The 23,089-nt window shown below is 37.7% G+C and overlaps 2 protein-coding genes across 2 annotated transcripts; one reads left to right on the plus strand and one right to left on the minus strand.

Moving 5' to 3' along the window:
* Window positions 1-130: 130 nt before the first annotated feature.
* Window positions 131-1,060, minus strand: LOC107794473 (protein CHLORORESPIRATORY REDUCTION 41, chloroplastic). The gene has a single exon (XM_016616959.2). It carries the CDS (start codon window positions 986-988, stop codon window positions 338-340), a length of 651 nt encoding a protein of 216 aa, XP_016472445.1. The 5' UTR covers window positions 989-1,060; the 3' UTR covers window positions 131-337.
* Window positions 1,061-6,176: 5,116 nt separating this feature from the next.
* On the plus strand, window positions 6,177-12,597 carry LOC107794471 (polycomb group protein FIE1). The gene is made up of 13 exons (XM_016616957.2): window positions 6,177-6,503; window positions 7,596-7,661; window positions 7,761-7,883; window positions 9,467-9,547; window positions 9,714-9,806; window positions 9,938-10,013; window positions 10,701-10,780; window positions 10,886-10,957; window positions 11,260-11,319; window positions 11,408-11,504; window positions 11,784-11,847; window positions 11,936-11,995; window positions 12,082-12,597. The coding sequence occupies exons 1-13, from the start codon at window positions 6,327-6,329 to the stop codon at window positions 12,143-12,145; spliced, it is 1,113 nt and encodes a 370-aa protein (XP_016472443.1). The 5' UTR covers window positions 6,177-6,326; the 3' UTR covers window positions 12,146-12,597.
* Window positions 12,598-23,089: the final 10,492 nt, after the last annotated feature.

Here is a 23,089-nt window from a genome sequence, read left to right on the forward strand (position 1 = left end):
GCCCGTGTGTTTAAAACAGTATTCTGTTAATGCAATTATCATCCACATTCTTAACCCCAGAGGGAGCTTGTTGAGGAGGGGAAAGAGCAAGGGGGGAAAGGAGGAGGAAGGTTTTGCTAGTTCAATACTGTAAATTAAACACTTGAATGCACTATAATTCTTCTTTAAGAAGTGGTTTCATCCGACTGGCGAAACAATTCTATTTTTAGTCAGTTAATCCATTACAGAAAATTGCTTTTATAATGATTTCTCTGTAGAACGATTTCTTGTACTACTTGCTGGTAGTTACTATTACACAACATTAAAGAAGATTTGAGCTTCCCATTAGCAAAATCTTTCAAAAAGAATTAGCAACAAGAATTGCTTGCCTGCAACGCGCCCTAGCTTGTTCAAGTCTCTCATTCAGTGTCTCTTCTTTCACTGCAGCACTAACCATAGCCAAATCCATCTCCATCAACTTCAAGACTCTGGACAATTCTGTCACCATTCTATCTTCAACTTTCCCTTCTTCCCTTAACACTTCTGCTTCTTCTCTAGCTCTTTCTGCCACTATTTCTCCCACTTTAGCCAACAATACTGTCGACCCAAAATCTCTAGCCATCAACTCCTCCAATTTCTCCAAAAAATCCATTATCACATATCCTACAGGCTTCTCCAAATTAATAGGCTTTGTTCTCTTCCATCCAATCTCAAAGTTTGGTGGATCCTGCTTCACAAGCCCAGTTCTTGATTTCCTATCGCGAATTATCTCTGACTTTCTTCGTTTCTCTATTGGGAATTTTTCTGGGCTGATTGTTGTTTCTGAGGTTGGTGTGGGACTCAGGAAGTTGGGGTCTGAAAACTCAGGTGTGGGATTGGAAGTGCATTTGATAGTGAACTGCTTTACATGGATATGATTTGTGAGTGGTTGTGATATTAGAATTTTAGAAATTGGATGAATTGTAGGGAGAGTGTGGACATGGTGGAGTTGGAGGATATTAGAAGCCATGCCAAATTGCCCAACAAGTCGATAAGCTCTATTTTGTCAAGTGGTGCCAAGTATCTCGTGCGTTACTAGTAGGAGGAGCAAAATATCTTGCCAAGACTGCTCCTTTTAATTGTTGAAAATTTAGCTGAGTATTTTGTTAAAGGATTAAAATATTATGTACAATGGTAGTGTAAAATTCTTTCTATTTTTATATCAATTTAATTAATAAAATTACAGCAAAAATATATATATGCCGAAGATGTAGTAAATTTGTTAATAATATAAGTATATTTTAATTGGTTTTAGCAAATTATATAGGGAGAAATTAAAAAATAACTAGATTTACAAATGGTCATTCAAAAATAGTCACACTTTCAAAAGTAATCGAAATTTAACCATTTTTCATGTAAAGATAAATTTGAACGAAAATACTATTCAAAATCCGGAAAATACTCTTGTATATTATACTGGAGCTCCAGCATAAATATACTGGACCTCCAGCATATTATACTGGAGTTCCAGCAAAAGTATACTGGAATTCCAACATAATATACTGGAGTTCCAGCAAAGTATACCGGTCCAGTATAATATGCTGGAAGTTCATACACAAGTGCTCGAATCTCCAGTATATTATGCTGAAACTTTCCGCGTGTTGGAGTTCTAGCATAATATGCTGGAAGTTCATACACAGGTGCACCGAACTCCAGTACATTTTGCTGGACCGGTCTCTGTTGCAGCAAAATAGTGGCTATTTTTCAATAACTTGGCAAACGCTGGCTATTTTTGAATGACCAATCCGAAAACTGGCTTGATATTTTTACAATTATATACACTAGCTATTAAGCCAATGGCCCTATATATATAAAAAAGTTTGTGTCAATTAAATTCAACGTGTTCTGTTATGTTCCTTCTTTCATACTGTATACCTTTTGTAGTTTCAGTCTCTCTAATTGCGTAAGCTTCAGCAATATTAGAATTTCTCACATGAAATAAACTGTAAAAGACAACCCCAGGCATGAAGCAAATGTTGCCAAAATAACCAAATCAACCTTAAATATGTTGTATGTTAAATCCATCATCATTTGGGATAATCTTCAAGTTGATTAAAGGATAATCTCATGAAATTCAATCTATCATTTGATAAAGAAGTTCTGATTCCTTAATTCTTATATTTGCTGCTCCCTCCGTCCAAGTTTATTTGTTCACTATATTAAAAATAGATGTGCACTTTTACTTGTTCAGTTTAAAAAATCAATCGATAATTTACTACTTTTTCAAGCATTAATTACACACCCTATTTGGTATTATCATATGTATAGCTAATACATAGCAAACCATGGTATTAGCAATACCAAAGTTATTAATACATGTATAAGCTTAGTTAAAGATAAAATTGCTCCTTCAAATTTTATGCTTGATTTTTTACCTGTTTTTCATTAATGTAAATAAGATACATGTTGATAAATTTGCCTTTCTAATTTTTTTTCCCATCCCATTTTCTAATATTAAATTCTTTCAATTCATCCCTTCTATTAAAATATCATATTTAACAGAAAAATGCTAAAACCCGCAATTCCCTTTCTGAAAATTAGAATACTTTTCTCTACAATCGTGGGATTCTTCCTCTTCCTCTCCTGTGAAGCCAATTGCTCCATGGCCACATCGTTTTGGATCAACATTTGCACAAGTTATATAGACTAAATTAATGTAATTATCCCTAAAGAATTTGGAGGGTATTTTAATAGACAAATAATTTTCTAAAAGAAATTATGCAATGCATGTGATTTTAATACATCAAACCAAACAGTCGACAAGAAATAATTTCAACATAACTATTATATTATAGACATAATTAACATTATAATTAATATCCGCATTACTAATATACTATATTCAATATTATTCTTATCTATCTGCTAAACGAGCCCTTAATGGTTTTCAATTAGGACTTGCTTTTGGATAAAAAAGTAAGGAACTTGTATGATTTGGATTTTTCGATAAGTGATTTTTGACAATCAAATAAAGATTTACTACTTCGGTACTTCCATTAAAAGACTAACGAAGGAAGGAGAGGGGAATTAAATTTTTAAGACACTTCAAAATTTATATCAAATTTTAAGACAAAAGTGTTAAAGAATGGGGCACAAGGGACATTTTTATAATTAGGGTTAATGACATAATTTTTAAAACCCCCAAAGTTCTTTTATTTACAAAAAAATCACCCCCTCCACCCCCTATTCCTCCTCTCTCTCTCCCCCTCCAACCCTCCTCCTCCTCCCGCCACTCCTCCTCCTCCCCTTGTTCCTCCATCTCGCAACACTCTTCTCTATCCCCGCCACTCCTAATCCTCAAACATTTAGGAAAGATATTTTAAATATTTAGAGAAATGTTTCAAACATCTTCTGAGATATGTTTCAAACATCTACACATATCTGTGGGGACTAGGGGTGTACATAGGTCGGGTTGGTTCGGATTTTCTAATTGCCAAACCAAACCAATTCTATCGGGTTATTAAATCTAATGACCAAACCAAACCAAACCAATAAAAGTCGGATTTTTCAATTTCGGGTTTTCTCGAATTTTTCGGATTTTTTCGGGGTTGTTTTTCATAAAGTCTTCATAGCACAAAATATAGAATTTTTGCTCCAAATATTTCTTTAATCCTAGTAAGATAGAACTATATAAGCAGAGACAGATTTATGTGGAGGGAGGTGGGGTACATGCACCCATGCTCCCCTCCCTATGCTATGTATAAAACACTAATTTTTTCAATTATGTGTTTAAATATATTTGTGGCCACCCATGCTTAATAGCTTGTTTGGATGGTTGTTACACATCGTTTCATGATGTATCGTATCGTACTATACTGTATTGTACTGTATTGTTTGATAAATACAATGTTTGGATAGATTGTGTCGTTTGCTATCGTTTCATGATATCACGCATCAGCAATATGAAGAATAAACGTGCAATATTATAAAGAAAAATTATGATACAATGTACAATTACTATATAAAAAGGTAGGATAAATTATAAAATAAAATAATTTAATAATAATAGAGGGTGAGATTTAGAGAAAAGGACAAGGTAACGACGCGACCACACCAAATCGGCTGTTACATAAAGTGGTACATTTCGTCGTTATGTAACGACGAATTTAACGATACGATACAATAAAATTTAAGTAACAATCAAAACAAACATTGTATTTGAAGTAACAATACGATACGATACAATGGGTAACAACCATCCAAACAAGCTGTAAGTGATTGTTTGGTGCATTGGTGACTAAGTGCCCCTCTTATCTCCTTTTTGTCCCCAAGGTCAGGGGTTCGATCCCCATACAATTTTTTTGATTAATTTCTTTTATAATTAATTACAATAAATAAATTCTCAATTTCTCACACCCATTTCAATTAACAACATATCCCTATGCATTTTCTTTCTTTTCAATTAACAAACAAATATATTTTTTTACTTTAAAAAAATAATCCCTTTTGCCTACGTCTTTTTTATTTTCTTCTCCTAATCATTCTTTTGAGTACAAATACTTTGAAATCCCTAAAAGCAAAGTACTCATGACTCGTCTCTCTCGGCTCTGAGGCTCTCAATGGATTCAAAGCAGGAAAACCCCTACTTAATATTAAGCGCCACTTTTAAAATCTTTTTTGAATGATTGTTTTATGTGCTATGTAGAACGTGAGATATTTATAACTGTAAGTAATGATGTTATTATTGATTGTTTTCAATAAAAACTCGTCGAGGACAATTATAAAGTGAATGATATTTTTTGCAGATATAGTATTAATATAGTTTGCTCGTCAACTTGCCGCCATCACAAAATTTTATATAATGGAACCAAACAGGAACCAAATATCTATCTTAAAGATAATAGTGCACCCATGATATTAAAATCCTGGATATGCCTCTGTGTATAAGGTGTTTTTCAATAAAATAACATAAATATGAGATGAGTCGTGGCATTGTACTAAAATATTCAATAATAAAGATAATAAAATCGCATAAAATAAGTATTATTAATAAGCCATAATAAAAACAAACATAATTTAAAATTACTAATAAGTTGCTAAAATAAGTACGACTAATAAGTACTATTATTTACATGACTAAACACTAAAAGAAAAATAAGTTATGTATTTTATCTAAACCACGGAAAAACTAAAAAATAGATATCTACTACTATTTTCATTCATAGTACAATTAATTGAATGACTTTTATTAACATAAGTATTGATTTGATATTGGTTTAGGATTTATTTGAGTTACTAACATTTATGAACTATAAAACTTATTGGAGCATCCAAAAATTATAAGTCCAAGCTTGAAATAATACGTGAAAAGATAAAACTATGAAAAAGCTTAAGAAATATTTATAAACTACACTACAATAAATTTTTTTATGTATTAAATATATTTAAAACTTCTATACATATAATGTCGGGTTGATTTGGTTTCGGTTTGACTTTTTTTAGTTAAAACCAAACCAAGCAAAATATGGTTGGATTTTTTTTTCCAACACCAAATCATAGTCGGATTTTTTTCTCGATTTGGCTCATATTATCAGGTTGGTGTGGTCTATCGGTTTCATTTGTACACCCTTAGTGGGGACGTTTGAAACATCTGTGGAAAAAAGATCAATGAGAACAACACTAAAAAAAAAGAAGCAAAAAAAATATCCCGATGGATGTTTCAAATCTCTTCCCGGGAGATGTGATGTTTCAGCAGAATATTCATTTATGGGGATGTCTCAAAATATCTCGAGGGTATTTTACAAAATATTTACTTTGTAAAATTTCATATTTTTTCACTCGTATATTTTAAACCACTAGAAGAAAATGAGATGAAGAAGGAAAGAAGAAGAAGATGACACAGACGAACCAGCAACATCAACATCAACAAAAGTTGAAGAGAAAGAAGAAAGTAAGGAAGAAGTACGAGGAAGAAAAAGAAGAAAGAAGATAGAAGGAGAAGAAGAAGTAAAGAGGAGAAAGAAGAGGGAAATAAAAATTTGAAATAATTTGAATGGGTATGGTTTTTTAAAAGTTTTGAAAATATTAATATTTACCCATAACTTTAGTTATTTTTAATCTTACCCCCAAACCCCTTTAATTACATATTTTTTTTTATTAATGTCCTATATTGTTACTCAGGACTTCAAAAGGTTTTTTTTACCTCATTTTTCTCATTTATCCTAGGAAATAGTGGACGCCCAGCGACAGAGGGGTATAATTGTTGTTGTAAGAGGAGAAGGAAGTGTTGGTGCGCCGTGTCTGGCGGAAACACAAAAACGTGGTTTTTACTGCTCACAAAGGCTCACTCACGACTCAGTTGAGGAGTGATGGCGAGGATACCCATAGGGTGCGAGCCGGTGGTGGGATCGTTAACGCCATCAAAGAAAAAAGATTACAGAGTCACTAACAGACTCCAAGAAGGCAAACGTCCGTTATACGCCGTCGTCTTCAACTTCATCGACTCTCGCTACTTCAATGTCTTTGCTACCGTCGGCGGAAATCGAGTACTATTCCTCTTCCTCTCTGTTTTTTGTTTTCTCTTATTTTTTTTGGGGTAACCTCCTATTTTGTTTTTTTCGGCTCAGCGGTGTAAGTTAAATAAGCCCTAATTTTCCTTAAAGCCGAATCTTTTACGAGTAATTGCATACCCCAATGGATATAGAGCATTCTTATAGTTGAATCCCACTAGTTTGGTATTGAAGCTTATTGTGTTGCTGGAAAATTATCTAGGATTTAACTCACCTTCTTCTTTTCACTTAGGGATGAGAAGTACATGAAAACTAACGAGTGTGCTTCGGCCTTTACTACTTGTTGACTGTTATGTGGGAGAAGGTGCAATGTTTAGATAGAAAAGCATCAATCTTTTTTCCATCTTGGTCATTTTGCCTATTTGTTAAAACTTCAAGTTCAATAATGCTCTCTCTTTTTCATTTCAATTAAATGTGCCAGATGTTTCTCTGCAAGTTACTTTAATATTGAAGGCTCGAGAACGGAGGACCCCAACCTCCCCCACACATTCATTTTTTAATGCTTAGAAGCAAAAATGTTAAACTCATTGCTGAAAACTTCTTATTTAATTAGGATTGTTATGCCTGCTTTTAGCACACGCTTACCTTATACACAGTAACTGTTGATTGGTTCTTTTGTTTCTCCATATTTTCAGAGTGCCACATGTTCTACAGATTGCAAATATTTTCCTATCGCTTTACCTTTCTAATATAACCCCTTTGTTCATGCCAAAGATAATGATTATTAGAATTGCCTGTAATCTAGAAATCTTGTATAATTTCTTATCAACGTGAGAATGATGGAATTATAAAACTTGTTGTATTTCTGTTCAACTTGAGAGTTATGCATGAGGCAATCTTTTATTGCTTAAAATAAATTCAGAATTTGGAGAGGCTGCATGCTTGTGTAAATGAGGTGTCTTTTCTTAGTGTAGATTATGCCATCTGAGAATTGTTAAAAATTAGGGAAATTGAAAGAAGATAAACAATAATAGAAGAATAGGAATGCTAGCTTCATGATATTTATCCATTGTATGCCAATAGTGATAGCTCAGACTCAAGTCTTCAATTTTTCTGTTGGCTTGTCAGGTGACTGTTTACCAATGTCTGGAAGGTGGTGTTATTGCTGTGCTGCAGTCTTATATTGATGAAGATGTAAGAAGTTGCAAGTTCTCTGTTGCTGCATTTATACTTTACATATGTGATTTGTATGCTTAAAAAGCTTTTGGCCTTTCCATGTGCTTTGTAGATCAGAAAGATGAATCCTTTTACACTGTAAGTTGGGCTTGCAATATTGATGGGAGTCCATTCATAGTGGCTGGAGGAATAAATGGAATTCTCCGTGTTATTGATGCTGGCAATGAGAAGATACACAAGGTCTTGTACATGAAACTTTGGCTTGCACGTTTACATGGTTAAAGAAGACTAGCTGCTTGTTTAATTTTTGAGTGAATTTCTGCAAATGATCATAACATCCATCTAATTAATTTTTATCTGACTGGTAATATATTTCTTCTCCTCCATGATCCAATCCATCTTATTCATTGTGATACAACAACAACAACCACAACAACCACAACGACCCAGTAAAATAGGGTAGTGTGTACGCAAATTTTACCCCTACCCCGAAGGAGTAGAGAGGTTGTTTCCGAAAGATCCTCAGTTCAAGAAGACGGAAAAGACGAGAAGAGAAGGAAAGAGACAATATATTAGTACCATCAAACAGAAACCAAATGAATAACAACAGCATCATAGGAACTAGAAAATAGTTGAAATCCAATAACAAAATCAGAAAATAAGCCCCGATGCTATGAAATACGGAAGGATAGTGTGAACACAACATTAACCACTAGTAGTCTAAGGCCAACCCTATCGAATTAGCCTCACCCTGGACCCGACTACGTCCTAACCTACAACCCTAATGCTCGACCTCCATACTTTCCTAACAAGGGTCATGTCCTCGGAAGTCTGTAGCAATGCCATGTCCTGTCTAATGACTTCTCCCCAATACTTCTTAGGTGCCCTCTACCTCTTCTCGAACCCGCCAAGGCCAAACTGTCGCACCTCTTCACCGGAGCATCATGGTTTCTCCTCCGCACGTGCCCGAACTATCTGAGCTTCGCTTCCCGCATCTTGTCATCCATAGGAGGCACGCCTACCTTCTCCCTAAAACTTCATTCCTAATCTTATCCATCCTAGTATGGCCGCACATCCACCTTAACATCCTCATTTCTACCACTTTCATCTTCTGGATATGAGAGTTCTTAACCGGCCAACACTCTACCCCATACAACATAGCCGGTCTAACCATAGCTCTATAGAACTTACCTTTGAGTAACGGTGATACTTTCTTGTCACACAGGACTCCTGATGCTAACTCCATTTTATCCACCCCACCCCTATCGGTGTGTGACATCCTTGTTGATCTCTCCGTTCCCCTAGATAATTGACCCCGGGTACTTAAAACTACTTCTTTTGGGGATGACCTGTGATCCAAGCCTCACGTCCATGCGCACTTCCCCCGACTCGACGCTGAACTTGCACTCCAGATACTCTGTCTTAGTCCTGCTCAACTTGAAACCCTTAGACTCAAGGGTATATTTCCAAACCCCCAGCCTGTTGTTAACACCGCCTCGCGTCTCATCAACCAGAACTATGTCGTCGGTGAATAACATACACCATGAAACCTCCCTTGAATATGGTGTGCCAGTGAAACGGGCTGAGCGTAGATTCTTGGTATAACCCATAACAATCGGGAAATGCTCTGAGTCGTCTCCCACTGTCCTCCCATTGTGATATAAGCAAGTTAAGTTTTCCTCCATGATTCAATCCATGTTAAGTGATATCCAGTCAAACAATACAAGTTTGAAAAATGAAGAAGCTTTTGAAACTAGTTACATGTTAACTTAATAGCATATGCCTATTCACCTTTTTCCATTTACTTGTTTATGATTGAACAGAGCTTTGTGGGACATGGAGACTCCATAAATGAAATTAGGACTCAAGTCCTGAAACCATCTCTTGTAGTATCTGCCAGCAAGGTATGTACCTCAAGTATCCTTCTTTTTGTCTTATTTCTTCTTCCACGAGGAAATTTTATTTCTCTTAAATGGGTTACTTCTTGCACTGTTGCAAGATGCATGTAGAATAAAGATCAATTTTGGAACTGTTTCATATGGCATATTTTAATCATCGAGATTTGGCCAGGATGAATCTGTTCGCTTGTGGAATGTTCATACTGGAATATGCATTTTGATATTTGCTGGTGCTGGGGGTCACCGGAATGAAGTACTCAGTGTGGTAAGTTACTGTATTTACTGCAGTCCCACTCCAAGGATGGAGCTGGTAACAAAGTAATGTCTTTCACATCTATTGTCAAGAATACTGTGAACTAGGATGTTGAGCATATCAGCTGGTTTTGATGGTTGTAGGACTTCCATCCTTCTGACATATATCGTATTGCTAGCTGTGGAATGGATAATACTGTTAAGATCTGGTCAATGAAAGGTAAATATGTAGTCATTTTCATTTTCCTATAGATTGTTGAAATGACATATGATAGACGACTAAAGGAATGTCATCAATCTACTAGAACATTGAAAAAGAATTAAAAAAGAGTGATCTCTAGAGGAACAACTTGTGATTGTTTTTGTTCTCAAGGTTTGTCCTGAACCTTCCTAATGGTATTAATATTGTTGTTGATGTGTTCCTGTACTTTTTCCAAATTTGATGATGTCACCTATATTCTCTGATCCTGGCACGACTTCTGGGAGGTGCTAAACTAATGACTTGCACCCCAATGTATAGTAATTAAGAGATATTTCCATGAGGATATCCTTGTTTCTGTCACAAGTGTGAAAATGATGTCAATAAGTCAAAGATTTGCTTGTTATAAATGCACCAAGAAATGCACCAACTACCTAGAAGGAAATATGAGTCAGCATGCAGTTCTCCTAGACATTGCATATTCTGGTGTTGAGAATGCTTGTCACCTAGACTACTTTACTACCCATATATGGTCATATGTATCAGCAAATAATCTACTGTTCCTGGTAGGAGGATGCAGAGTTGGTTGTGGATCAGATTTGTCTTGCATCATCTATTCCATTTATGCTCAGTGGTTTCAAATTTGAAAACTAAAATGTAACATCAATTTAAGCTAGCAATTCTTTTCTGATGACCTTCTTGTTGCAGAATTCTGGACATATGTGGAGAAATCGTTTACTTGGACTGATCTTCCTTCCAAGTTTCCCACAAAATATGTACAGTTTCCAGTGAGTATTCTTCTTGTAGCTTCTCACCTTCTCCGCTTTTTTTTTTCTTCTGAAAGTTTTATTGGGTAACTTTTGCTTGCTGTAACCCCCTCTTTATCATTTCAGATATTCATCGCATCAGTTCATTCCAACTATGTTGACTGTACCAGATGGCTTGGTGATTTTATCTTGTCCAAGGTGAATAGCATGACCTGCTCATGACCTGAGTTCTTTCTTTCTTTCTTTTCTCTAACTGTTCTGCTATATGAATTCTTGATTGGCATTAGCTTCCTTTCCCCTTAACAAGAGAGGGAAAATCGGAATACCTGAGAACCTCTTTAAAATCAAAGACTAGCTTGAATTACTTTTTTTTTAACCTTCGAGATGTCTACCTCAAGTTGGAAATGACATGTTAATTGTTTGATGATTTGTTCTCTTTTTTTAATATATTGTTGTCATATTTTTACCTGTACTGATCCATTAAATTTGTCGGAACTCAGAGTGTTGACAATGAAATTGTATTATGGGAACCAAAGATGAAAGAACAGTCTCCTGGAGAGGTTAGAAATCATGATCCTGGAATCTCTTTTTGATAACTATATTAAACATTGACACACAACTTCCTAATGTATATTGCTCTAATTTTAGGGCACAGTTGACATCCTTCAAAAGTATCCCGTCCCAGAGTGTGATATTTGGTTCATCAAGTTTTCATGTGATTTCCACTACAAAGCAGCAGCTATAGGTAATACGAAGTGTTAATCAAAATATTGCATGTCCCGACTTAATGAGCGTTTGTTATCATTGTTTCTACTAAAGAATTTACTGCTCGTGCAACACCATGTTGTTGCTGAGGTTAGAGATTAGTAACTTGTGACCATCTGGAATCAAGATTATGAAAATTTGAGAATTAGATACAACGCGAAAACTACAGATGAGCGGCCTGCATGCATGCTATGTTTCTCCTTGCAAGTTTCCTTCCAAGCTTGTACTGGAATGAACCCTTTCACCTTACATTTAACAGGGAATAGGGAAGGCAAGATCTTTGTCTGGGAACTACAAACCAGTCCACCAGCTATGATTGCAAGGTTGATCTCCATCCATGCACCCCTACCTAGTTTCTGATCCTTCTCATTTATGATTTGGATTTCAAGTGTTTGTGCTTCATTTTTGCAGGTTATCTCATGTTCAATCTAAATCTCCAATTAGACAGACTGCCATGTCTTTTGATGGGAGGTTAATATCCAAGAACACTTTAATTGCTTCTTCTGTATGTTCTTTCGCAATCTGTGCATTAATTAATCAATGTCTTTTTTCTTCAGCACCATACTTAGCTGCTGTGAAGATGGGACTATATGGCGCTGGGATGTCGTAGCAACTTCTTGAGCTTTTCATTAGGGGTTTGAGCAGGACATCTGTCTTAATGTTTCAATTCACAGCAGCTGCCAAAGACATCCAACAGTGATGGGAGACTTTTATTGAATATGGTACTTGAAGGATCCAGAACATATCTAACATGCAAGCAAACCTGCCAAATGCTACTCAAGTTTATCTCTAACCTCTTTCTTGTGAAACTAACTTAATGTGCTAGTGAATTAACTTGTACTTTTACTGCTGAAGATGCATGTAGTTAATTTTTGTAGTGGCAAAAATTCAGTGTTGCCTTGAGTGGAAAGTTCTGAGTTTTGTTTGCTAATTAGGTGATACTAGTCTTAGCTTGTTGTCCGAATTGGCACTCTCTTCTGATAGACTTTTTCCAGTTTTTCACTCTGACGTTGCTAAAAGAAATTTTAGAAGTCGCATCTAAGTTGGCGTATGTACTAGACATATTTGTATCAGCTCACTCTTGCTTAATGGGCTAGCTTTAAGGTAGGACACCAACCGTACTTATGATGTGTGAATATGATGGTCTTATAAATTGAAAATCTTTACTTGTCTCGCGCAGGTTGTCCCGTCCATTAAAGAACGACTTCACTCTTTAGTGATGAAAATCCAAGTTATTGCAGCAAAGAGGGTACCAGGATTTTGGTCTATTGGTAAAAGTGCATATTGTTTGACCAAAAGATGTCAAAACCTTTTTGGAATCTAGATCAAATGATGGAATGAGCAAACAAGATAGAAAGATATATTTTGTCTATTCAAATCCAATAAAAGCTCATAAATACAAAGACTTAAATGCATAAGTGGAATTGTCACAGATGCAATCGGTGTAAGGGAGAATAAGTGTGGGATGATTGGGGAATTTTAGGATTTTCTCCGATAAAAAAGACTTGTTCTTTATTTCAATCTTAGATGATTCCTTTACAAAAGTGTTTTCCCCTTTTTTCGTTACATCCCCTTCCTATTTATAAGGGACAATCTCTCAAAAAACCCTAAAAAGTACAACATAGAGAATATTCGAAAAACATATTCTTACTGTCTCCAACTAGATGTACATTATCGTGGATGTTATGCATCGACTGATCGCCCTCAGTCGTTACCTTCCACCACGACGACCCTCAGACGATGCATCATGATACCCTCGTTCCTCATCCTACTCGGTAATGGTCGTGGTGGCCAGATTTGGACCCATACAGTTAGCCCCTCCGCTTGTCGAGGTCGCGACCCTGTGTGTCCTTGATAAGTGGATGTCGCCCCTATCCGTTACCAAATTTGGCGGTTAGATCATGCCAGTTTAATCGATAGTCGAAAGAGCGACGCAATTTACGGTATTCCAGATAGTGTATCACATTGGGAAATGACACCACTCTTACGTGCGTCATCATTGCGCGCCTTCCCGAGGCAGAGACCAATTAGCTTACCGCTTCGATTTTGGTGCCACTAACAACCTTTTTGCTTCGATTCCGGCACCATCCAAACCTTATAAATAGATGAAGGTTTGGTTCTTTCAAGAACTTTTGAACATTTCCTTTCCAGTGTATGTGTTATCTTCTTTGGCCATCTCCTTCTTCATCTTCAGCTCTACTTTCGTGATCTTTCTCTTCTCCTTCTTCCGTTCATCGTTCTTTGTTTTATTAATATATCATCTGCCATTGAGATGCCTAAAACACATCGTTCCCTCGAAGAGGTTTCTGACGCCACCCCACTTTCTATAGCGCCTCCCCCTGGTGGTGAGGATGTGACAGTAGAGGAAGGGGACAACCTCCCCACTGTAGAGGAGATACTACCGAGAAACCCCATGTCTCAGAATGATTTCCTTAAAGAGCCTGTTCCTTCTCCTGCTCCGGTGATTTCTGAGATCGAGCGGGCTCACATAGATGACCTCCGATCTACGTATAACATTCCCTCCCATGTTGAGATGGTTCCGGCTGGGAGGGACCTCGTGAAAGTCCATAGGCCGAGGTATTGTGCTTTTTACAAATATCCCCTCGTGATAGGACATTCATTCCCCCTTCTTCCGTTTACGGAGGAATTCTGCCGGTTCTGCCCGGCACAACTCTCTCTGTATACATACAAGATATTTTTAGTATTGACGAAGTACGCGGAGTTAGCAGGGTGCGAAGTTGACCTTCGCCACCTCTTGCATTTGTTTCCCCTAGTTTTCATAGGGGCACCATGATTCATTTGAGACATCGTGGGACCAAGGGGTTGGTGGTCGGAACAAACGATCGTGCGAGCCGCAAATTTTGGCATAAATACTTCATCGTTAAAACCGAGCATCTTGTGTCGGACTCCGCTGGATTCCCTGAGCGGTGGAATAACAATCGTAGGTATTGCTACTTGTTATCTACTTTTGTCCTTTCCAACTTGGTATTCATTTGTAACTTTGTTTTTGCAGTTGCGAGGCGTACACCCCGTACCGTCATTGGTATAGAGGACTGGGTGGACCGTTTGCTTCCTTACGTAGTGGAGACTCGAGATTGGTCTTCTTTCATTAAACCCTTTGGGCCGAAGGCTCCATCCGGTAAATGTTATCTTTTGTTTTGACCTTTGGCTATTTGTCGTTGTTTATTAATACGGCCCCTCGTGGTGACATGTCGTAGGGCTTCTAGGAAGAGGGTCCCAGTCCTTGCCTTTCGCCAAGCCATCGCATAGGCGGGGATGCAATTTACCTTGGAGGAGAGCGTTCGAGGGGGTCGTGCTCAGCCTGTACGGGTGAGAGACTCATCTCGGGATATGGTTGTAAGGGATGAGGTCTCCTCTCGACTGGCCTATCATCTCGTGGAAGAGTCCTCTAATGGGGATAAATCTCCGTCAAGAAAAAAGATGAGGGTAGAACTCGGGAAGGACGTTGCCATTGATGCTGGTAAGAGTGAAACTGGTGCGTCAGAGACGGAACCTGTGCCCGTTTTTATGGCGGACGCCATTTTGGTGGAGAGGTCCCCTCAGATAGAAGGAGTATACCAGGGAGGGGGGTCTGTGCGTTCCGCTGAGGGTGGCGCATCATCCGCCGTTGTAGGAGGGGTACATGCCGGGGGTGACGGCTCGAGTTCGAACGTCGACCCAGGAGATGTACGAGAGTTCTTGGAGCGTCACACTCGTGTAGAGGTTAGAACGGAGGGTTCTGATCGGCACATAGTCGTTCCTGGGGATTACGACTTGTTGTCGAACTGTGATCACGTGGTGTCGGTGTTTGCCCCTTTATATGCTGCTCCTGAGAACGCGACACTTAAAGCGATGAGTGATGCAGAGTTGTCACGGAGCGTCTCCGGCGTGGCTCTACGGGTAAATGCTTTTCTTTTTCTTTTTGTCGTTGGATATGTTTCGCATCCTTAGCCCATTCTTTTGTTTTGACTTTGTTTTTCATATTAGACCCTCATCATGGAGATTGAGCGGGAACGTCGGGAAAGGCGGAGGACGACCGTCTATGGGAAGATGTCCTCCAGATATCAGGAATACCACACCAAGCATCGTGAAATGGCCGACATCTTTACTCAGGATCACGACTTTCAGCTGTTCCGCGATGGGCTTAAGCAAAGGGAGGATCAACTGGCGCATAAGGTCGAAGAACTGAAAGAACGAGACGAGGACCTTATGAAGGCTATTGCCCATTGTAGTGAACTCGAGGCGGCCCTTAAGGTCAGGGAAGATGAGCTCGAGCTGAGTAAGGGAGTGATGGCCGAAAATGCCGATCTCCAAGTAAAGGTGGCCAATTTAAACGCCGAGCTTGACAGGAAGGCGGCGGAGGTCGTCGACCTTAAGGGTGAGTTGAGTGCTAATGCTGATGGGTTGGCTCACGCCGAAAGGGATAGGGCAACTGCCATCTCTGAGGCAGCGACTCTGGAAGACGCCCTCCGTGTTTGCAGGTTGCAGCGGAACAAGGAGATGGAGGCATCTGCGCTTAAGGTAGCGAGATTTGAGGGGCGTATTCAAGAACTGGAGGCAGAATTGTCTGCATTAAACGAACAAGTTGTTGCTTTGAAAGCGGAGGACGTACGACACAGTGGCAACCTTCTACTTCCCATGCTTCGGCCGACCCCGTCGTGCCTCGAGATTTATATGAGCTATGGGTTCATGCCGAAGCCCAGCTTGACGTATATAAGTCTCTTCATGCTGATGGGAAGATATCTGAGGCGGAACTCCGAGAGGTGCGTATTAATGCGCGTGCCGCTCGAGAGACGTGTGGCTATGACCACGTTACGCCTGGTGGAGATGATGTCGATTTCGATGATGCGGACAAGCTCGCCTCCGATTCTTGGTACAATGAGGAGTATGCCACGGGGGTTGATATGTCATAGGACTTGGCTGTATTTATTTTGCTTTGCCATTTTTGTGGGGGCATTTTTGAGCCCTTTGTAAAAAGCTTTTGTAATACAACAGCTGTAATGGAGCAATTACTTTTTATTGTGTACCTCTGAATTGTTTTTTTGTCGTGTTTGTTTATTTGGCGACGTCCTTTACTGTAGTCGTGCTTATTTCGAGTTGTCGAAATGTTACCTATGGCATTTCGAGCGATATTGCTCTTATGTCGAGCTTTTTCCTTTGATAACGGCCTTAGCCATAGGGATGTTGTTTTCGAGCTAATGTCGAAGTGTTATCCTGTCGTGTTTCGAGCGATGTTGAACTCGTTCCTATGGCGATAACCTTAGCTGTGGGGTGTCATTTCGACTTAATGTCGAAATGTTAACCCGTCGTAGTTCGATTGGTATCGAAACTTTTCGTGGCGATTGTCACACCTCCTTTTTTCGACCCCGCGAGGGGTGAAGGAGTTTTTCCAATTAAAGGACAATCGAAACGGGATTTGTTTATTTATTTCAGAGTCGCCACTTGGGAGATTTAGGGTGTCCCAAGTCACCAATTTAATCCCGAATCGAGGAAAAGAATGACTCTGTATTACAGTCCGCGAACCAGAAATCCGGATAAGGAATTCTGTTAACCCGGGAGAAGGTGTTAGGCATTCCCGAGTTCCGTGGTTCTAGCACGGTCGCTCAACTGTCATATTCGGCTTGTTTATCTGATTTTATACAATTATGAGCTCATGTGCAAGTTTTAACTTTTAACCGCTTTCGTCATTATTATTATATATTTTTTCAAGAATTGCAACATCATGGAAATACATCTCCAACCACGTCACATCAATGCACCCGTGGTTGTTGGCACATTTCAACTCTGTTGAGATTTGGATTTGGGTCACATAAATGTGCACCCGAGTTTTAAGAAAATTAAATTATTAAAAGGCGTGCCTAAAGCGACTAGCGTATCATTTACTTTGGGTAGGGCCGTGAAATTTTGCTAAACGGTCCATCCCGAAGTCTAAGCAATTTTAAAGCAAATATTTACCGAGGCCCCCACAATTTTGTATTTTTATTCCGTGAGGCTCATCTCATTCTTATTTTTTAAAGGAATTTGCAACGTCATGGACATGCATCTCGGACCACGTCACAATCAATGTACCCGTGATTAGAGACACATTTCTACTCCGTTGAGATTTGGATTTGGGTCACATAAATGTGCACCCGAGTTTAAGAATGTAATTAAATTAAATCGCGTCTAAAGAGTCTAACGCGTTATTATCTTTGGGGAAGGCAGTGAAATTCACTAAACAGTCCATCCCGAATTCTAAGTATTTATTATGACCAATTATTGAGGGCCCCGCAATTTGCATTTTTATTTGGCGAGGCTCGTCTCATTTTTTTTTTTAAAAAGATAATCTTAGAATGACTACATTTTTTTATTTTTCGTTTTTCTCTAAAATAAATGAAGAAAATGTCCTACTTTATTTACATACTTTCGAGTTATTATAGTTAAGTTTCGAAAGTGAGTCGTTTAAAGAGTTTACATGGCAGCGCATAGAATGTTCTACATACAGACAGTAAAAGAAAGAAAAGACTACATTAAACTACAACTTCAAATCTTTCTCATTTTTTGCATTCATGTTTCGAGTAGCTTACAAGATGAACCAGTGTATCGTTTGTGTACCTGGTATTGTCAATATAAGAAGAAGAAGGTCAGCAAAGTAGTATGTAACACAACAACATACAGCAGCAGAAAGCCCAACACAGTAGCTTCAACACCTCAATCCAGAAATCCCAGCAACACGGAGAAAACTAGTAAAAATGGAGAAGAAAAATAGTGCGGAAATCTCTCTTTGTTTTTTCTTTCTAGATTTGAACTCTCTATGGTATTCTTACGCTCTCAATATTTCAGAAAATTTGGTTCTATCTTTTTTACTCTCTCCAAAATGAATTCTGTCCCTGTATATTCTGTGTATCCAGAGTGTATATCGAGTGTATACTGCTCTCTCCGCCCCTTCTTTTTTTCTTCTCTCTATCTAGTTTTTCCTCTTTTTTCCCACCCCCTTTTTCCTAAATTTTCTCTTCTATTTATAGCAAAATTTCGAAATTTTCAGATTTATATTTTTATTTTTTTATTTTTTTAATTAAAAGAAATCCCACTTACAAATTGCTTTTATTTTTTTTAGAAAAATAAATCCCACATTTATTTACTTTTATTTTTAAAATTCCAACTTTAATTACTTTATCTTATTTAAAATCCCACTTTTTATTTTTTAAAAGAGAATCTTACTTTATTTAACTTTTCTTTAAAAAAACAAACCACTATCTTTTCTTTTTCTTTCAAAAATGCTACTTTCAATTACTTTAAATTTTTAAAATTTTCAGATACCTTTATATTTATTTTTTAATTCCAACCTTCTTTTACTTTTTAATTTTTTAAAAATTTCCACAAAACTTTTTATTTTTTTAAATTTTCTACATTCTTTTACTTTTTTTTAAAAAGAGAATTCCACCTATTTTTTTATTTTTTTTATTCAATACTTCCATTTTTCTTATTTTTTTAAATCATTCCCGAAATTATTATTTTTGTTTTAAAAAAAATATTTTCGGATTTTTTTATATAAAAAAACAAAAAATAATAATAAAAATATTAATAGTGATAATTCAGCTTTTAATTTTTTTGGTATTTTTATCCTATAATAAAAAGTGTAATAAAGCTAAAATAATAGTAGGTTAAAACCCCCTAAAATATTTACATAAAAGAAGTGATAAAAAAAATTAAATGTTGTCAAAAATTAGGTGTTCACAGCTGCCCCTCTTTGCTCGAAAACACGAAGAGCTTTCGGGCAAAGATAAAGTGAACAATGCGACTAATTTTTTATCATATCGTTATTCAAAATAGGAAGAAAATAAAAAAGGAAAGGCGCAACCGAGTCCTGGTTTTGGACAGCCTACATATCCCTGGTTATAAGGGAATCAGGTCGCGTGTAGTTCAGAAAGTTTTGGTAGGTGGGACTACCATGGGATTGTGATGTTACTGTTACTGCTGTTGCGTGCTGTTACCACTACTTTTCGATCTTCTTATTACACCATTGCTAGAAAGAAAACAAGAAGTTATACTAAGCTATGATCTATGAATTACAAAGATTTATTCTCGAGCTTGGTCATGTGATTGTTGCTGCCTTATTGCTTTGTGTTTCCTCTGGTATTTCTTTACTTCTAGCTCGACTTGTGGTCTTCCTTCTGATTTCTGCTGGGGATTTTTGTTGTAACCCTCTGCTTTACTGACTTCAAACTTCAATGTATTCTCCTGTTCTGCAAGTGGGCTCCTGACTCCACCTTGACTTTTGAAAGATGACACAACCTCCATTCTCCAGGCGGGCTCCTGACTTCTTCAACAATCTTGGAATTTAACGCCATTCCTCTCTTCAGGCGGGCTCCTGACTTCAATTTTAAAAATAAAATGCCATTCCTTTCTTTAGGTTGGCGAGATTTCAACAACTTTTAAAATAAAACGTCTTTCCTCTCTTCAGGCGGGCTCCTGATTTCAACAACAACTTTGAAAATAAACGTCATTCCTTTCTTCAGGCGGGCTCCTGACCTCAACAACAACTGAACATTGATAATCTTAATAAAACTAAAAAAAATGACTCCCTTTTTTTCAAATTCAAACTTCTTCTTTTTTCAAATTATCCTAGGAGAAAATTCATCAGACTAGATTTTGATCCTAGGAGAAGATTCATCCGACTAAGATTTTATTATATTATCTTGGGAGAAAAATTCCATCGGACCAAGATTTTGACTCTAGGAGATAAATCGTCATACTAGGTCCATTTTGTTGTGATCTTAGGAGAAAATTTCATCGGACTAAAATTTCTATCTTAGGAGAAAAATTCATCAGACTAAGATTTGATATCTTAGGAGAAAAATTCATCGGACTAAAATTTGATATCTTAGGAGAAAGATTCATTGGACTAAGATTTGATGTCTTAGGAGAAAATTTTATCGGACTAAAATTTCTATCTTAGGAGAAAAATTCATCGGACTAAGATTTGGTATCTTAGGAGAAAATTTCATCGGACTAAGATTTGATATCTTATCTTGGGAGAAAAAAATTCCATCGGACCAAGATTGTGACTCTAGGAGATAAATCGTCAAACTAGGTCCATTTTGTTGTGATCTTAGGAGAAAGATTCATCGGACTAAGTTTTCTATCTTAGGAGAAAAATTCATCGGACTAAGATTTGATATCTTAGGAGAAAAATTCATCGGACTAAGATTTGATATCTTAGGAGAAAATTTCATCGGACTAAGATTGTATATCGTAGGAGGAAAATGTAAAGATCAATGATTTGAGAAACTTACCTTTGTAATTTCTTCTTTTCTTTTCTTTTTCCTTTGCACTGCTTTGTTCCTGTTTCAACTCTCAAGCAAAGAAAAATTTATCAGTTTTAAAATGGTGGCCGATTTGTGGCTTTGCTGGGGATGGCTTCCTCCTTTAAAAGCTGGTATTGTCTTCCCACGAGACTGTTGGGGATAATGATGTTGGGGAATTACTTACTTGCTTGCTGGGGATAATACCACTGAGGGAGTCTCCTTTCTTCCCCTCCTTCAATTTTTTTTCCTCTCAACATTGCTGGGGATAAAAGTGTTATCTTCTTGGGATAACGTTGTTGAGGATAACGCTGCTGGGGAATTTTATCCCTTCAAATCGATGCTTCATTCTTCTGGAAGCTTCTGGGGATGATAATGACTTTTGCTTTTTCTAAACACCAGTTTCATCTCTTTGGTTCTGTCCGCTGGGGATACAACTCTTTTTATTAAAACTCATTATTTTCTTTCTTTCAACACTACTGGGGATAACACCGGTTCAAAACCCACTTACCTTAAGACTGGTGTTATCTTTCTTCCTCCCCATGTGGATACCTGACTTCCAGAAAATTTTCAAAATGAAACCTGATTTTCTGCCCCAGTTTGATAATCTTCTTTATGGCATGCCTTTCCGCCATCAATGCCATTTCCTTTAAGATTCGACTGTGGTGGTTGGTTGTGATACTCCTACTGGGGATGACTTTTCCCTTTCTCCTTCCCTGCTCTGCGTTCCAAAAAACTTGTTGGGGATGATATTATTTGCTGGGGATGATCCCTTTCTGCTGGGGATATCCCTCTTCTTTTGTGGCACAACTCAGAAACTGGCATTTCCCTGACCTTTTAGTCTCATATGAATTTCCCAAATCATGCTCATTGCTCTCCGCGTTGTTCTTTCTTGATTTGTCCACGAGCCTTGGCCTTGAGGTTTATAACCTTTGATTTCGGCGAGGATATCCCTCTTGACACTCGTCAATCCTTTTGTCAATTCCCTCTTGTTGGGTGACACTGGCCTCGCGCTTGTTCCTTGCTGACTATACCACTTGGATGTACTAGTCAGATCTCGTCTTGCATAATTGGAAAGCTGATGGCAGATTTTGAAGTCATTACTCGTTCTGACCAAACAGACTCTATTGGGGAATTTTTCTATGAAAGGAGAAAGATAAAAAGGAACAGAATAAAATACAAAGGAAAGAGATGACTCTCTAATGAGGAATCTATAAAATAAAAACCTATCAAATGTGGATACCAACTCTAATGGTCATGACATGCACATATGGCCTGTCCTTCGTCGTTAATCGCTTTTCACAACTTTTGTCTGGTGATTTCCATCTGATTCTCAATATTTATTCGACTTGTAGTGCCCGAAGGGTTTTCACTGTCAAGCCTCTCTCATTTTTTTTAAAACTTTCATCGCCTTATGGTGCCCGTGAAGATTTTCACCGATAAGACTCTCTCATTTGTATCACTTTCCAGCTGGGGATTTGGAGTGTTGCCGCTATGACTCTTTCTGCTGGGGATTAGAGTCTTTTCTGCTGTGGAACAGAGTGTTATGTTCACCGGCAAGACTCTCATTTGTCTGATTTGACATCTTTTGAAGACTGATCAGAAGGTCTTTCTTTGGACCGTAATGTGGGTTTTGGATAGGCTAGAAAGAAAGGGTATTAAAGGCTCAAAAATAAATTTGGGGTTCAAAATTACAACCTTCGGAACCATATTTGTTTACAACAAGCGCAACTCTTGCCCCAGTTTTTAGTTTTGGGATTTTTATTTTTGTTATACTATGTTACACTATGCACATTATGCACCCTATGACCGAGCCGTGAGGCGCCTACGTATCCTCTTTGAGGAATCAGGTCAAACGTAGTTCCCAATTCCTTTGTTTTCTTCTGACTTTCTTTTGTTTTTTGTTATCATTTTTCTTTTCTTCTTTTTTTTCTTCCATGTTTGTGTTTGTAACCTTTGCTACTGATTCCGAACGATGGGTATGAAAGAAAATAAATAAGGCTCAAAAAGGGTAACGAAGGATAAAGTGTTTAGGTAGCAGAACCAAATGCCTTCGTCATTCCAGTCTTCAAAACATGCCAAGGGCAAACAACACAATTAAACATCGCAACATTAAATATCCACGAATTCACCTTTTTATTTGTCATTTTTAAAACAACGCTGGGCAATACTCTCACTTTCATCACCACGAACGGCCCCCTTGTCAATATGGCCAATTTGCTTTTACGGTTTTCTTTATGTTTTTTCTCACCCCAGTTTCACACGGTTCGGGCTTCAAATG

This window comes from Nicotiana tabacum, chromosome 10, assembly GCF_000715075.1.
Source record: "Nicotiana tabacum cultivar K326 chromosome 10, ASM71507v2, whole genome shotgun sequence".
NCBI classification, from domain to species: Eukaryota; Viridiplantae; Streptophyta; class Magnoliopsida; order Solanales; family Solanaceae; genus Nicotiana; species Nicotiana tabacum.